Genomic DNA, 17,512 nt, shown 5'->3' with positions numbered 1-17,512 from the left:
AAATGGGTCAACCTGGGGTTTGAGAATGAGCGAGCCCGCACAGGGCGGGGGCCGGGGCCAGGGGGGACCCGTGACGTAGGAGCAGGATGGGTGGAGAGGGGCGGGGTGGATGGCTGGCGGGGGTCGGTGGCGGCCAATGGGAAGGCCGGATAGCCCGGGGGCGGGCCCGGGAGCAGATAGGTCCCGCCCCCTCGGCTCCGCAGGGCTGGGGTGGAGCCAGGTCCGCGTCAGGTGGTCCAGGGCGTGAGGGCGGCGCAGGGGGCGGGGCGCAGCGCGAAGCGGGGAGCAGCGGCCGGCGGGCGGCTGTGGCGGCAGCGGCGGGCGGCTGCTGGCACCGGCTGCGCGAGCAGGTTACCCGCGGTGGAGGTAGCCAGGCCGCCCCAGGGGGGCGATCGCGAAGGCTAGGGCTCCGGCCCGCCTCGCCCCGATGCTGCGGTGAGCACTCTAGCTCCGCGCACTTGTCGCCGCGCCCGGCCGGCCCCAGCCCCGAGCGATCCGGCGCTCCCCGCCCCGCCAACCCCGGCCCTACCTGAGGCCGCCGTCGGGGGAGGGGTGTCCCCCCAGCTCTGCGGAGCCGCATGAACAATAGGCGGCGGCGGCTCCTGCGGGCGGCGGCAGCCCCGCACCCTATGGATCGGCCGCTCCATGGAGCCCTCCAGAGCGCTTCTCGGCTGCCTGGCGAGCGCCGCCGCTGCCGCCCCGCCGGGGGAGGATGGAGCCGGGGCTGGGGCCGAGGAGGAGGAAGAAGAGGAGGAGGAGGCGGTGGCGGCCCCCCGGGAGCTGGGCTGCGGCGCGCCGCTGCCCTACTGGACGGCAGTGTTCGAGTACGAGGCGGCCGGCGAGGACGAGCTGACCCTGCGGCTGGGCGACGTGGTGGAGGTGCTGTCCAAGGACTCGCAGGTGTCCGGCGACGAGGGTTGGTGGACCGGGCAGCTGAACCAGCGAGTGGGCATCTTCCCGAGCAACTACGTGACCCCGCGCAGCGCTTTCTCCAGCCGCTGCCAGCCCGGCGGCGAGGACCCCAGTTGCTACCCGCCCATTCAGTGTAAGGCGAAGGCGGGCCCGGGAGCCCGGCGTTGGAGTGGGGCGGGGAATGATGGAGGCCTGGGGATGATTGCGGAGGGAGAGGAGACCTCCCTGAGGGTTAGGTTGGGGTGGGCAATGATTGACCTGGGTGTGTGTGTGTGTGTGCGCGCGCGCGCGCTCAGGCTGCACGGGCTTTGGTGGGTGCAGTGGCTAAGATAGACACGCCGCAGGCAGGCCTCGCCTGGAACCTCGGGCGCTTGGGCTTCTTCACCTTCACCTGACCACCTCAGCAGCAGCTCGATTCCACATCCTGAAGCCCCAACACCACCCCGCCCCCACCCCGCCCCGCAAATCTGGCAGGATTTTAGGCAAGCTGGTGGTTTCTGTAATAACCTTAGTCCTCAAATCAGGGACCTTCCCTACCTCTTTTATCGCCTGTCCTCGCCCCTTACTTTTGCTTTAAAGGAGATGGTGGTGTCTCCCTCAGGGCCGAGCTGGTTCACAAGTCTTAGAAGCCTCTGAAACACCTTTGAAATACCGTGTTGATTTCTTCGATCCTAATCTTGTATCTCAAAAGTGGTAACTTTAGGGTCTCACTGAATAATGTGCGAAGAAGGGTGTGTGTGTGTGAGAGAGAGAGAGAGTGGGTGGAGGGGAGGTGATGAGTGGAGAAATGATAGAAAGGGTAAAGTATGTCATTCCCCCCAGAGATATCGGGAGCACAGGGTATAGTGGTTAAATCCCAGCCCATTGACACCTAGACAATATATTTCTCCTTTCTTCTCACCCTAGATCCTTGCCTATATTTGGTATTTGCCAAATCTCAGGGGAATGATACCCAGGGGTCCCTCCCAGGGCCTTTCTTGCAGTGTCCTGGTTTTCACCAATTTCCCAGGAGCCCCGTGTAACACACCCTGTAATGAATTTTTCTTTGTTTTTTCAAAGGAGTTAACTTGCCATTGGAATTCTATAATCCGTGATGCTAGGTGGTTTTAGAAGAAAGATGTAAATATCTCCCGGTACAGTTTACACTATTTTGTATTTGAGGGTTTCCATAATTTCTTTCCTGTTAAAATGTATTGTTAGTACACATGTATCTTTATTCCGTGTTTTATGTACTTTGCCCCTTAGCTGATTTAAAAAATCATTACCAAGGGATAACTTTAAATAGTTTAAAACTTTCAGTTGTAACAGTTATTTCTCTGATCCTATGACTTATTTTCACCCAAACAATTGTATTATATCTTAACCTGTTTATTAAATAACAGCCATTAGTAAAAAAAAAAAAATCACAGCCTCTTTCCTTGTTTTGACTGTCAAATTGACATTCAAGTATTTAGCTTCCTTTGTTTTCTCTGTTTTATTCAATTAAAAACTTCCTGCTTCTGCTAGTTGATCTTTATAATACCAGGAGGTGACAAGTTAAATTGTTTCCAGTTGTTGCATCTTTTTGGCACTAGTGCTGGAAAAGTGAAGGGTAAAGGTCCTAGCATATAATGTCCCAAATAGTGCTGAAGATGAACTTGGTCCCATACTGGAAGAGATGTTGGCCTGGCATGTTAGAGAGTAGTGTAGTGTAGTCTAAACATGTCATATTTTGAGGTTCTTTGTGGGTGATGTTTGGTTTTTAGAGACATCTGGTGTCAGAGCAGAAGAGCTCTGTCAGGTTCGTGAGCAGGAACTGAGTTTCTTTAGTAGCTTGTGCTCCTGCCGTCAGAGCAGTCAGGAGTGAACCTGACCGAGGCTGGAAGAACCCCATGCACAGAAAGCCAGATAGGTCCACACTCACTGCACCACGTTAGAAGCGCCTTCTCCGTTGGGTGCCCAGGACTTCACCTTTGCGATAACAAAAGTTACCTTGGATAGAATAGATTCCCATATCTAAAACTCAGATGATGAGAAGTTAGGAAGCATCTTATACTTACTGAAATAATTGACTTGAACAGCATTGCCTTTGAAGGTCTTGTTATTTAGCCACACTGGGAGTTCTGATCTTGACTGGGCTTAATTCTTGATAATTCAGAAAATTTAGTTCTAATCAAAAACCAATTAGAGTGCCTAGCGAAAGAGAGATACTGTGTTAAATACCAGGGGTTAAAGAAATGAGAAAGTGAGGAGGTACTTAAAAGTCACGCATGAGGGAAAATATATAAATTCAGTGCAGTGCTTTGCTAAAGGAAGTTGCTGATCTGATCAAGTGTTTCTGGTCTGTATGCTGTGTCCATTGGTTCAGTTACTGTCACTCAGAAAATAAAGGTGATTGACGACCTTGTCTCCAAAGACTCTGAATGAAATCGAACCTTTGACAACTTTTCTCCAGTTGGTTTTTTGAACTTCCTCTTTGGGGCATGAATTTTGCTGTTAGATTGTGAATAAAAGACACAAAAGTGTTAGTGATTCTGTTGTGTCTGACTCTTTTTGACTGCATGGACTCTAGTCAGCCAGGCTCCTCTTTATCCATGAAATTCTCCAGGCAAGAATACCGGAGTGGGTTGCCATGAATAATGTTCAATTTCAGTTTCAAATACTGCTTTTCAGAGTAAAACTTTTGTTGCAGTCTTTAATCAAAACAGAAGAGGAGGAAATTGCTAAATCTTGTGACAAGGAAAACATATAGGAAGGATATTATAAATCATCCAACACTCATAGAGTGCTTTTATCATCTCCAATGTAGGTATTAGAGTTTAGCTGTCCGTGGGGCTGACAAATATAAACAACCCAAGAGCATACTCATCTTCTTTATTTTAGTGAAAGATGGAAAATGTACAGTTATATCATCTTTGGAGATCTATAACCGTAGGTATTGAGAAAAAGTTTCTCTTGCAGGAGAGCTGTTTTTGTTTTCAAGCAGGGCTTAAATTAAGGATATGTTTGATTTACATTTCTTTTTCTTGCACTCACTAGAAGTATAAGGGTGTATTTTCAGATGTACTTAAGATTTTTAAATGAGTGATGTGTGTACTATTCACTTACCCCAAACTCATCAGAATGTGCCTATATGTCTATAGTTTCTAAGGATACATTTGAGAGGGAATAATGTCTTGACTCCAAGACTGAAAGAAATAAGGATTTTTTCCTGATATTCCTGGAAATATTCTTCCGCAGAAACCGAAATATGTGCTGCATGAGACTTGACCTGATTCTTACTTAAAACCAGGTCTTGACTGGAGCAGGGAAGGGAAGGAGTCCCACATGCTCTCAGCTGCAGTGATAGTCTAGTTTCTATCCACAAGGACTTCCTAACAGGGAAGAGAAAGGAGAGGACCCTCCCCACATCCCCCACTATTCTGTCTTCTGTCTGCTTGTAAGTACTCTTCTATGCTTTTCTTGAAGGCTGGTCAAAATATTTCCTTGACTAAATAGCAAGAACATGAGAGTTTATGTTCTACGCAGAGAGAGAGAGAGAGAGGTCATGGCTTTGCCTTCCCCACAGAGGTTTTCTGTCTTCTGTGGAATGCCATCAGAGGAGCTGTCCTTTCAGCACCTTCGTTCAGAATCACATCTTTTAAGTCCTCGTATGTTTAAATAAGGGGCTTCCCTGGTGTCTTAGTGGTGAAGAATCTGCCTGCTAATGCAGGAGACATGGGTTCATTCCCTGGGTTGGAACGATCCCCTGGAGAAGGAAATGGCAACCCACTCCAGTATTCTTGCCTGGGAAATCCCTTGGACAGAGGAACCTGGTGGGCTACAGTCCATGGGGTTGCAAAGAGTTGGACATGACTTAGTGACTAAACAACGATGATAAGTGTTTAAATAAATATTTAACACCTCCTGTGTGTTAACAACTATGCTTCAGACCAGAGGGAAGAAGAGGGTGGATACACAAGAAAATATAGCACTTAATTTCCTTAAGGAGAATTCAGATATCTGAGGAATAAGATATGTAAATGTGCATTTATTAAATAGGCACCTACCTTTTCATCCATGAAAAAAAATCTGGTAGGAAAAAATATGAGTGCTCCCTCCATAACCAAGGGATTCCTAACATAACTTACATTTTTCTCCAGGAAGGTTCTAATCTCTTTTTGAGGTAGGCATATTTTTTCTTATTCATGTAATAGATAAGATAAGAATTAGTAATCAGTCAGGATTCGTTTTAGGACCTAAAAACACTCGAGCTACTTTAAACAGAAAACAATTTAGTGAAGAAATTGGGTGCTTGTAGATTTGTTGGAAGGGCAGGGAGAAGGGGCTCTCAGCTAGAATTATGGGACCAACTCCCAGTCCATTGCAGACCTGGCCTACCAGACAAGCTGCTGCTTCTCTGAGAAGGTATAGAATCGGGAATTATCATTGAAGTTGACTTCTCCAATACCCTGTTGTAGTTGCTGTCTGGAGATTAGGTGACTACTTGGCCTTGCAACATTCCTTCCACATCTGCAAAACTAGTAAGCTACTCCCATGAACTATAACCCACCAGGCTCCTCTGTCCATGGGATTCTCCTGGCAAGAATACTGGAGTAGGGTGCCTTTTCCTTCTCCAGGGGATCTTCCTGGCCCAGAGATTGAACCCACATCTCTTAATCTCCTGCATTGGCAGAAAGATTCTTTACCACTAGCGCCACTTGGGAACCCTAATAATTGGACACTGACATGATATAGAAAACCCACTTCTCCACAGCCATGCTTACCAGGAGAATCAGCAAGGAGATGGTCTCCATATCACTTCTGCCTTCTGAATCTTATGCATCTCTTTGGCTGAACCAGCACTCTGTCAAGAAGTCTGGGAAATATAGTTTTTAAACTTTCCAGCTTCTGTAGTACTGGAAGGTATACTGGAGGATTGTAGAATGGATGTAGATTGTTAGTCTGCAGGACACACCATTTATTTTTCAAGAAGGGTGCTAGATAAGGTGATGAGCTTTTGTTGTTGCTATCATTTATTTACTTTTGTTCTCATAACACTTTTAAATTTATTTTTTAATTAGAGGAAAATTGCTTTACAATGCTGTGTTGGTTACTGAGGTGATAATCCTGAACAATTGGAACTTTGAGGGTGCAAATGGGCCACATATTTTGTATACTTAAAGGCAGTCCGACTAACTTCCTAAGAATTTTCTTTGTGCAGACTGCCAGGTGAATTACAAAATATAAATGAATATTAGCCCTAGATAGGATGGAAGTACTATAACTGAGCAGAAACCTAGTTCTGAGCACCACCAGCATCTGAATGGAGAATGGAGACATTGTGGAGCTGGGTGAGAATAGAAAAGAACAGTCTGCAATGGGCATCTCCTCTTTCGCTCTTGCCAAGAGTTCAGAAATACGTGATCTTTATGTTCAGTTTTTGCTTTTGTAGCAGTGTGACTATTCTCTGTGTTTGTTTCAGGAGGTCCACAGATCTGAGTTTGATTTCTTTCATACTGAAGTAGATTCTCCCCATTTTGCTTTACCCTCTATTGGTCACCAGCTGAATGTTCAGCACGTACAGGACAGTGGTGGTTTTACCAGGCAGAGAGGATCAGCCCTCATGCATCTTGCAGTCTAGTAGGACAATAGGCATTGAATAAGCAACTATAACACTTTGTTGAGTCTTGCCAATAGAGACTGCCATGGGAGTGCTTGATGGGGGCCTGGCCTCGTTTAGTAGAGGGGTTAGGAAAAGTTCCTCTAGGAGATTATAGTTAAGCTGAGACCTGAGACCAGCTGGGTCAGCTGGGTGAAGACAAGGAAAGAGACTGAGAAGACAGAGAATAGGGTTTTCATGAGAGATCGCTTGTACAGCAACACCATATCTAACTCAAGATTCATAATCACTGCTGGTTATTATTCCCTACCCATGGGAGTCTTTCCAAACAGCTAAAGATACAGTCAAGTACGGTAGATTCAAACTGGATTTGGGATGGGAAATGAGAGGGTGGGGGTGTCACTGGGAACCTCAGGGCTGGAACTGTGGTGAGGGTAAGATGTTGCCTTGGAGACTCCTCTTTCTTACACACTTTAATCACCAGGTCCTGATAAAACCAAGTTTTGAAGGTCTCCTATTTTTTTTTCCTGATCTCAGTCTTCACGGCTCCTGAGATTTGACTCTGTGCTTGTGTACCTGGATTACTGCAGTGTTCTCCTTAGTGGTCCCTTTTGCTATTACGTTCCACATAGCTGCCAGAGTTGGTTTCCTTTCTAAGTCACAAGTCTGACCCCAGCAAGACTTTGAGCCTCATCTACCCTAATGCATATATAATCCAGCTGCCCTGGACTCCCTGAAATTCCTGATAGACTATATGCCTTCATGCCCATGTTCTTTTTTTCCCCCCTTTTCTCTTTATTGAAGCAGAGTTGATTTACAATGTTATGTTAATTTCTGCGGTATAGCAAAGTGATCCAGTTGCACATATACTTACTTTCTTCCTTAATTCTTTTCCATTATGGTTTATCACAAGATGCTGAATGCAGCTCCCTTGTAGGAGCAGCAGGACCTTGTCGTTTATCCATTCTATATGTACTGGTTTGCATCTGCTAACCCCAGACTCCCACTCCGTCCCTCTTCAATACACTCCCCCTCTTGGCAACCCCACGTCTGCTCTGTCTCTGAGTCTGTTTCTGTTTCGTAGATGAGTTCATTTGCGTCATAATTTAGATTCCACGTGCACGTGCTGTCATGCGGTATTTGTCTTTCCCTGTCTGACTTCTTCCCTTCCTACGATAATCTCCAGGTCCACCCAGGTTGTTGCAAATGGCATGATTTCATTCTTTCTTATGGCCGAGTAACATTCAATTGTGTGTGTGCATCACATCTTTATCCACTCATCTGTCGATGGACATCTAGTTTGTCTCCATGTCATGTCTACTGTGAATAAGTGCTTCGTGCCCTATGTTCTGGCTCACGACCTTCCATCTGCCGCGACTGTCTCCTCCACCTTGGTCTTCATTTCCTGATGGTATCCCTTCCTCTCATTCTTTGGGCCCATTTCAGATGCTTCCTTCCTTGAGAATCCTTTTCCCACCCACTCTCTTAATCCCTGTCCTGTGGTGGGAGGGAGTGATTTCCCTCATCTTTGGACCATACCACCACCGAAGCTCTTCTACACTAGTTTGGTTGTTGTCTGTCTGCCTTGGCACTGTATCATATACTTCTTGCTACCTAGCATATACACTGTAAAATGTGAATAAGCCACACAATGATTGGTCTCCCCCAGTTTTTCTTTTAGTTAAAATGGTTGCTCTCAGTACCGTATTCTTCATGAAGTTCCAAGTAGAAGTTATTTCGTGAATACTTATTGAATACCTACAATGTGCCGGTCACTAAAGATAACGCACTGGCCACAGAAAAAAATGTTACCCACTTTTCCTGTCGTTGGGGAGTTTATTGTGGGGAGACTGAAAAGCCAAGTGGACAGACAGCTTGTTGTGTTTACCCAGCTAGGCAAATGGGTGATTAAATGGTGTTTTTCAAATGGTTTTGACTTGCTCCTTTTCCCCTTTTCTTTCTCAGTGTTAGAGATTGACTTTGCGGAGCTGACCTTGGAAGAGATTATTGGCATCGGGGGCTTTGGGAAGGTCTATCGTGCTTTCTGGATAGGGGATGAGGTCGCTGTAAAAGCAGCTCGCCATGATCCCGACGAGGACGTCAGCCAGACCATAGAGAGCGTCCGCCAGGAGGCCAAGCTCTTCGCCATGCTGAAGCACCCCAACATCATTGCCCTTCGGGGGGTGTGTCTGAAGGAACCCAACCTCTGCTTGGTCATGGAGTTTGCTCGTGGAGGGCCTTTGAATAGAGTGTTATCTGGGAAAAGGATTCCCCCAGACATCCTCGTGAACTGGGCCGTGCAGATTGCCAGAGGGATGAACTACTTACATGATGAGGCGATTGTCCCCATCATCCACCGTGACCTTAAATCCAGCAACAGTGAGTACAGAGAGGTGTGGCTGGAGGGCTTGAGATCACTTTCAGACCCGGTCCGTAGCTTGGGTTGAAGTGAATGTCTCAGGAATCTTAGTGGGCAGTGAAATGCTCTGCTTAAAGCCAGTCCATCCTTTGGGAATTCTCTGGTGGTTCAGTGGTTAGGGCTCCGTGCTTCCACTGTAGAGGGCATAGTTGGGGAACTAAGATCCTGCATGCCACATGAAAAGTGAAAGTGAAGTCGCTCAGTCATGTCCAACTCCTTGTGACCTGTGGACTGTAGCCCACCAAGCTCCTCCATCCATGGGATTCTCCAGGCAAGAATACTGGAGTGGGTTGCCATTTCCTTCTCCAGGGCATCTTCCCGACCCAGGGATCGAACCCAGGTCTCCTACATTGGAGGCAGACGCTTTAACCTCAGCCAAAAAGAGAAAGAAAAAGGAAAAAAAAAATACCAAAAAAAGAAAAGAAGAAAAGTACCAAAAAAAGAAAAAACCCAATTAGCAGGCATGGTTGGCAGTGTGTAACTCTGTGATGTACTGTTCAAACAAAACATAGATTCGTTTTTCCATTTTGAGGAAAGGGTGGGTGCTTCTGAACACAAAAGCAGGTTTCCTCTTCAGTGAAACAATAGATAAAGCAAACCAATACCATCTGTTTGCATTTCTGTCTGAACTATCCAACCTGAGTTCCGAGAGAGGACACGTGTTGTTTAAGCCATGAAGCCCGTTCAGGTGACGGTGTCAGCTTGGGGAACACGACCTCACTGGTAGACCTACAGCTCTCCTGATAGCCTCAAGGTGGTATTAATTAATTGTCATAACTACATAGTGTTTAATAGCAGGGAACTGAGAAGTAACTGTTTATTAAACATCTAGAACCCATAAACTGGATTGTAAAGCAAGTGTTAGACATAATTAAATGGTGGGTTGGTATAAACTTCAGTCTTTTTCCTTGGCTGAATCAGCAGGCCTTGGGAGTATGCTTCTTTTGTGTGGTAATTTGGACTTTCCCTGACCTAAACTGCATGGTAGAGAGGATACAATTTGCTAAGTGGTATATGCCTGAAGTCACTTTGGGCATCCTGTCCAGAGAGGAGGGCGTTAGGAGTTTGGGGTCCCAGGAATTTCACACTCTGTGTCCTTCAGCTTTGAGCCCAGAAATCCTTTAGACCTTGTTTTCCTCCTGGTTGTTCCACATGTGGCTTATTTTTGTGTTGATGCTATTGTGAATCTGTTAACTTTAAAAAATACGTTTTAAATAACATAAGTAGTAAGTGCTTTTGTTCTACAAAAATTAGGAAGTGTAGATAAACAGAAAGAAGGATCACCCATAATGTTTTCCTTCTGCTGCTGCTAAGTCACTTCAGTCGTGTCCGACTCTGTGCGACCCCATAGACGGCAGCCCACCAGGCTCCCCTGTCCCTGGGATTCTCCAGGCAAGAACACTGGACTGGGTGGCCATTTCCTTCTCCAATGCATGAAAGTGAAAAGTGAAAGTGAGGTTGCTCAGTCGTATCCGACTCTTAGTGACCCCATGGACTGCAGCCTACCAGGCTCCTCCGTCCATGGGATTTTCCAGGCAAGAGTACTGGAGTGAGGTGCCATTGCTTTGTCCAGTTTTCCTTCTGGAAGTGTATATATTACATTTGGCATATTTTACCAGACATTTAAAAAGCATATATGGCCCATATATACAGAAATATACTCTCCTACTTACTTTAAAATAGCATCTGTTACCCTTACCTCATCTACATGCCTCCTCTTCCCCTTTAATAAGAGCAAATTTCCTCCTGGTGAGTATGGAGCATTAGATATGTATTTTGGATATAATGCATGTGAAGGATTTCAGTTCCTTAAAATAAATCTGGTTTCTCTTTTCCTTCTGGCATTATTCTATCTCTTTACTATGTGATTATTCTCATCCTTCCTGCACAGTTCTGTTCTTTAAATGTGTGTGTGTGTGCTTAGTTGTGTCCAACTCCTTGCAACCCTGTGGACTATAGGCTCCTCTGTCCATGGGGATTCTCCAGGCAAGAATCCTGAAGTGGGTTGCCATGCCCTCCTCTAGGGGTTCTTCCTAACCTAGGGATTGAACCCAGGTCTCCAACATTGCAGACGGATTCTTTACTATCTGAGCCACCAGGGAAGCCCTTTAACCTTTAAATGTATAAAACAAGTTAAAAAAAAAATAATAAAATTAAAAAAATAAAATAAAATAAGTTAAAACTTCTGCTGACTTCCTTTTTAAGAAAAAAAAATTTCTATGTAGAGATTGCTTTGGATGATGGAGTGAGAATAAGCAGATGTGTTGGTAGAAAATGTGATATAGAAACTGAATTAAAAAAAGAATGCATTCTTATATCCTTATCATGCTGGGTGAACTAGGCATTGTGCACTAATCTTACATAATTTGGGCCCATTTAAAAACTTGGGCTAGGGTGGGTGATTGTAAAAGTTAATAATTTCCTCTATGAAGTTTTACATCTGGGTATAATTTCAAGCTGCAGATACAAGGTTTTACATTTTCTGATTTATGTTGGAAGTCTAGACTCTTAGGAAGGGAAAGCTAACTTGCTAACGAGGTGCAGGGGACCTGACTGTCATTCTGTCTCCTTGGAGACAAAACCCTGGTCCTTTGTCTTAATGTGGGTTTTAGGATTCCCAAGGGGGACCTTCAGGTACAATGTATGGTGGCAGGGCATACATAGGGTACTATTTTAAAGGACCTCACCCAGCAAGACAGTTGATGCCCTGAAATGTCCATAGTCCACTGGGCTGCTGGTTGGTGCTGATGTTGATGCCTGCTGTAAATCTCACATGCAAGTTGTGGTAACTCCTTGGTATTTGTCTGTGGGTGGCTGTTTGTCTGTGATTGAATTTATCCAATATGAGCCTTGATGACACTGTTGTTCTTATTCCATTGCTGTGTGTACACAACTTGAAAATCATTTTAGAAATGTTATGTCACTTCTTTGCCTCCAGTTTGAGAGTTGTAACTTCTTTGTGTTTTGCAGACTTGGGGATACTGGCCTGTTTCTCTTGGTTTTTATTAGGAGCTCCAGAGAGTCGCATTTTGTTCATAGTCATGTGAGGGCAGAGTTCTGTGAATTACATGTGTTACTTGACTTTGAACCCCTAGAGAAAAGAGTAAGGTACACATGGGGGCTGTCTTGTGGAAAAAAGAAAGTAGCTGGTGATAAAATCTGTTACAAAAAGTTCAGTAAAAAAGTGATTTCTTAAAAGGTTTAATGTATCTTGATCATCCGTTTTAAAAAGTCATGTGCTATTTACGACATATGTGTAGCATAGAACATCTTAGGTTGTTCATGTATCATCTTAAGTAAGTTTTGGTTTAATGCACATAACTTGAAAAAACAAAGTAACAGTGGCTAAAACAAGGTATAATTCATTTGTGTTTAAAAAGAAGGCCGGGGGTGTTTAAAGCATCTCCACATCTCTTTACTGCCTCTCAGGGTTGCCTTAGGATCCAAGATGACTTCTGAAATGCCAGTTATTTGGTCTGAGTCACAGGCCTGAAGGAGCAGGAAAAGCAGAAGCATAGAGGAAGCTGCTCCTGTGGCTGAGTCGTCTCCCATTAGCTTCCTAGAAATCCAGCACAACACATCTGCGTGTATTCAGTGGCTAGAGTGGAGTCCCATAGCCATGGCTAGCGCAAGGGCCACTGGGTGGTGGAGGGTTTTATTCTGGGTTGGCATGGATTCTGGCCAATAATCAGGGTCTGTTACCAAGGAAGAGAGAGAGCATGGATGGTGGGGACACAGCTGGCCTCTTACCATGAAATCTGGGAACATGCATTGGGAAGAAGTGTTATCTTAGGTATTGATTAGATATTTACCATCATACAGCCAATAAAGCAGGGTTAGCCAGGTGCTGGGACGTGTGGCCAGACTTCTGATTTAAGGAGTGGTTTCTACTACTCTACTGCAGTGCATCATTAACTTAAACATCTCTTCTTGAAACTACTCACTGAAGTCCTGGCTATAAAAGTGGATTTATGTGTCTCTGCTCCTCACACTGGGGAAAACCAGCCACTTGATTGTTAGCAAAGATGTTAGTGAAGGATGGTCTTTTAGTGGAAAGATTTTCCTTTTGGAGGTAGGTAAGTGGATTTCAGGGTTTTGGCTTAAGGGCATTTGGCAAAATAACAGTTTAATAGGGGCTATTAAAAATAAAATTAGTATAAAAATGAGGTGATGGAAAATGAAAAGCCTTGCTCAAAGTGAAGGTAGTGGTATTACTTTTGTTATTAACTTCTTTCCTCCCGTTAAAAAACATGGAAGAACATAGAGCTAAACCCAGTGTGTGTTTTTCCTTTTTTTTTTTTGGCATTTTTGCATATTTCTTTTCACCCCTAAATCTTAACTGTGTGTGTGTGTGCTAGGTCACTTCAATTGTGTGTGACTGTGATCCTGTGGACTGTAGCCTGCCAGACTCCTCTATGCTTGGCATTCTCCAGGCAAGAATACTGGAGTGGGTTGCCATGCCTGCCTTCAGGAGACCTTCCTGACCCAAGGATCAAACCCACGTCTCTTACACTGATCCATGTCTCTTTCATTGGCAGGTGGGTTCTTTACTGCTAGAGTAACCTGGGAAGCCCCAAATCTTACACAGGAGATCCTAATAAGTACATTGCTTGCAGCATGCTTTCTCTCCCCACTGCCAACTTGCTATATTGTGACCACTTTCTTATTAAATAAATATTCTTCTACCACAAGATATTTAAAGGTTTTACAGTTTTCCACTACACTATTTTGGCTTCCCAGGTGGCTCAGTGTAAAGAATTTGCCTGCCAAGCAGGAGACACGGGTTCGATCCATGGGTCAGAAAGATTCCCTGGAGAAGGAAATGGTAACTCCGCTCCAATATTCTTGCCTGGGAAATCCCATGGACAGAAGAGCCTGGCTGTCTACAGTCCATGGGGTCGCAGAAGAGTTGGACACGACTTAGCAACTAAACAGCAACATCTACAGTATTTAGATATAATATATTAACTAAACCAAACCCGTATATAATCATCATCACCAAACCTCTAAATAATAGTAACAACAAGCAACTAATGCTTATTGAGTGCTCTTTTGGTCAGGCCCTGTCTGAGCATTTTATGTGGGTTCCCGTCTAAATTTCACAGCAACCCTGCAGAGTGAAGACTGTGCGTGTCTTTATTTTACAAATAGGAAGCAGAGGCTCAAAGTGGGCAGCCATTGCTCTGGGCTCTCGCTGCTGGTCCCAAGCCCAGGTCTGACTCCTCATGGCTGCACTCTGCTGAGGGTTAGCTGGGGTGTTTCACTGCCCTGCTACTTACTTCATATAGTGCTTTTGTTTTGTATAATTAGGAATAATGTTACTCTGTTCACTGGGCCTTAGTGTCCGCATGTCATTAACACATGAGAACTCATTGTTAATTTCATAGCTGAAAGAGCAGAGGTGACTGATGAACTGGATTTGGTTCAGGACTAGCCATGCCTTTTCAAATGTCAGCTTGAACTCAGCTAGCCTTCCTCTTTTCAGATGTCAGCTTCTCACGGGTCTTTGCTATCCTATCTCCCTCTTCTTCCTCTGAAGGTGTTTTCCCTTTACAGGCCCGTTTCGTCTTTCCCTGGAATATGCTGTGTATTACTTCCCAGCCATTGGGCCCTCATCACACTTACTGTTGCTGTAGGATCAAGCTTGCTTTCAGAGGTACCCTCACCTCGTCTCTCTGCCTGGCCAAACCCCACTCATTTTCCTGTACTCAAGTCACACCTGACCACTTCCTGTTAGCCCATCTCTGGAGTCAGTGCTAAGCAGGAGGCTGTTTCTAAGGTTACCCAGCAGGTATACCAGGCATGTCCTAAAGTATTGTGTTCAGTGGATAGATTGCATTTTCTGTGGATACAGAGACACATTCTGCAAGTCAAAATAAATACATAAGTAAATAAAGCAGAAATGAAGCAAAGAACCATCCTGGTGAGTGTGACTCAGCAGGCGAGGCCGGGAGGTCTGACCTGCAGGCCACGTGCACCTCTCAGTTCTGCAGCTTTGCCTGGAAGCCTTGCTTTCCCACTTTCACTGGGACATGACCATCTCCCGTGCAGAGATGGCTCTCGTTGGTGCGTCATTTTGAGCGCTTGGTGTTGGGACTATAGTAGACACAGCCCTGCCCTCAAGGAGTTCCCTGTGGGGTCACAGAGAAGGACCTAAAACCAGCCCAGTGCAAGCATGGCCCCCCAGGAGGTGATGGTGCCTGGACATCCCCATGGATTCTCTTGCCTCAGCCCTTTCCTGAAGTTGGAGGGGCTCGGGTCCCCTTCTTAGGATTCGCAAAGGGTGCTGCCCTCTTCATGGAACATTTGCCCTCATTCTGCCAAGCTTGCTTGGAGAGGCTGTCCACCTGTTTTTCCTCTGGCGATCCTGGGTTCTCCTCTGTAACTTACTCAGGTGCAGGGAGAAGCCAGCCCTGGGCAGCATGTAGGTACCTGCAGAGCCTGTGCTGGAGTGGTCAGAGGATTGTGTCGTATGGGGGATCTTGGTCGGTGTTCCTGGACTATGACTGAGCCCTGAGCTTGGGGAGAACACCATGGTAAGGGTTGGGTTCAGGGCAGGAAAGGATTGGATGGAAATCGTGAATTTCCACACTGTTCTTCTGTCCCTTCTCCACTATTTCTGTTTCCTCTGATTCGAGCCTTGGTTACCTTGAAAGTCAGGAAAATTGTTCTGTCTTCTCTTCCCCACACCCCTCCCAAATCTGGTAACAGCTAAGTAGCCATCTCCCCTTTCTGCGGGTGGCCTGTGGCACTGTCTTGCTCAGGGTCAAGGTTTGTGCTTCGGGATCTCGGAGGAGACAGGAGTCTCCCCCTCTGTGGCTCTTGGACAGTTTTCCCTTCCTGATGTGGTGCTTTCCCTCATTCCCAGGAGGTAGCTCGGGGTCACTTATGGATGGGAAACTGGGACACAGAGCGGAGACCGTGGTCTGGTTGAGGCAAAAGGAAAAGGTAGCTTCTTCCCAGGTCACCCATCTCTTTCCCTAGAAGTCCCTGTCAGGACCTCCATCAGCTTCCTGGTCAACCACGCTTGCTCCTCTTATTAAGGAAGGATCTATGCAAAATGTGTGTAGGTTTGGAAGGGAGAGGGTTACAGCTCGTACTAATTTTGGGAGAAGAGGGTTACAGCTTATACTCATCTGAGGCTCAGAGAAGGTTCTGGCGAAAGGAGAGCTTCTTAGTTGGGTGTCTGGGTAAGCAGAGGATGGGGCAGTGGAAGGAGCACTGACCAGGTGCCCCCTGGGCACATGGGCTGGGTGGTCCCAGGCACATCTCATCATCTCTCTGGGCCTCAGATTCCTCATCTGTGAAATGAGAGGTTTGGATGAGATGGTCTCTGAGATCCCTCCCTCCTGGAGCTGACATTACACGATCTAGGGAGTATGTGTGTGTTGGGGGTGGATGATGACCTCGTGCTCTGTCTAAATCTGTGTCACACTACAGTGTGCCCAGGCTCCCCGCTGCCTGGGCTCATTGCAGGGGCCAGAGCTCCCGATGGGGAGTCTTCACCAAGCGGTTCAGTGGGGAAACAGCTGACCGGAGCCCACAGGTTCTCCCTTCTCTCTTTGCTGCTCGGAGCGTGACAGATGGCCTTGCTGACACAAGATGCTCCAGCCATGAGAATCATGCCAGGGACTTACAATATACCAAGGGCAGCCTTCCTCCTGGAAGCAGGACACAGCTCATCACAGGCCACCTCTGTCCTTGGAGCTGAGCAAGGGGGCATCCTGGCCTGTCAGAGCTCTGCGGCTGGTTTCCCACTCACTCCTCTGAATCAACAACACAAGGCTTTTTCCGGCAGGGCTCCAGACCACTTGTTTAATCACTAAGTCGTGTCTGACTCTTTGCGACCCCCATGGACTGTAGCCTGCCAGGCTCCTCTGTCCAAGGGGTTTTCCAGGCAAGGATACTGGATTGGGTTGTCATTTCTTTCTCCAGGGGATCTTCCTCACCCAGAGATCGAACCCATGTCTCCTGCATTCGCGGGGGCATTCTGTACCGCTGAGCCGTGAGGGAAGCCCTCCAGTCCACTTAGGCGCTTTTAATCTTGTGCCTCTGTGCCCATCACCAACAGAAGTGAGGGAGACTGCTTGTGCAGCACACTAGAAGTGGCCATGAGACACAGAAATGAGAAATGTTAAGGCTGTGGATCACACTTTGCCTTCTTTCATAACTTTCCCAGGATTTTTGCTCTCTGTGGGAAACTCGAAGATTTTGAGAAGTAAGCATGTCTCCCTTGACATTGGGAGCCATGTGGTCTCACGGAAGGAACACTGCTTGGGAGTCAGAGAGACTCGGATTTAGGCTACTTCTTGTGCCCCTGACGTTGGGTGTGTGTCTTGGAGCTCCAGGATTCTCATCTGTAATACGTGGACAAGACAAAAGAGAGCAGTGCTGTTTTAAGATGGCCTGAAATGATGTGTGCCAAGTATCACCTGGGCTTCCCAGGTATTGCTAGTGGTGAAGAACCCGCCTGCCAGTGGAGGAGATGTAAGATTTATGGGTTTGATCCCTGGGTTGGGAAGAGTCCCCTGGAGGAGGGCATGGCAACCCACTCCAGTATTCTTGCCTGGAGAATTCCATGGACAGAGGGACCTGGCTGG

General features: G+C 46.4%; 1 protein-coding gene across 1 annotated transcript in view; it reads left to right on the top strand.

Annotated features, from left to right (window-relative positions):
* The first annotated feature begins 280 nt into the window (after window positions 1–280).
* MAP3K9 (mitogen-activated protein kinase kinase kinase 9) overlaps window positions 281–17,512 on the top strand; it is an 80,078-nt gene continuing 62,846 nt past the window's right edge. The window contains exons 1-2 of the mRNA XM_069595161.1: window positions 281–1,045; window positions 8,459–8,872. Coding sequence (XP_069451262.1) covers window positions 646–1,045; window positions 8,459–8,872 — 814 coding nt within the window. The 5' untranslated portion in view covers window positions 281–645. The remainder of the gene's footprint in view (window positions 1,046–8,458; window positions 8,873–17,512) is intronic.

The sequence above is a fragment of the Ovis canadensis genome, chromosome 7, assembly GCF_042477335.2.
Source record: "Ovis canadensis isolate MfBH-ARS-UI-01 breed Bighorn chromosome 7, ARS-UI_OviCan_v2, whole genome shotgun sequence".
NCBI classification, from domain to species: domain Eukaryota; kingdom Metazoa; phylum Chordata; class Mammalia; order Artiodactyla; family Bovidae; genus Ovis; species Ovis canadensis.
Note: the sequence above shows the minus strand (reverse complement) of the source record. Positions and strands in the feature narration are given on the sequence as shown.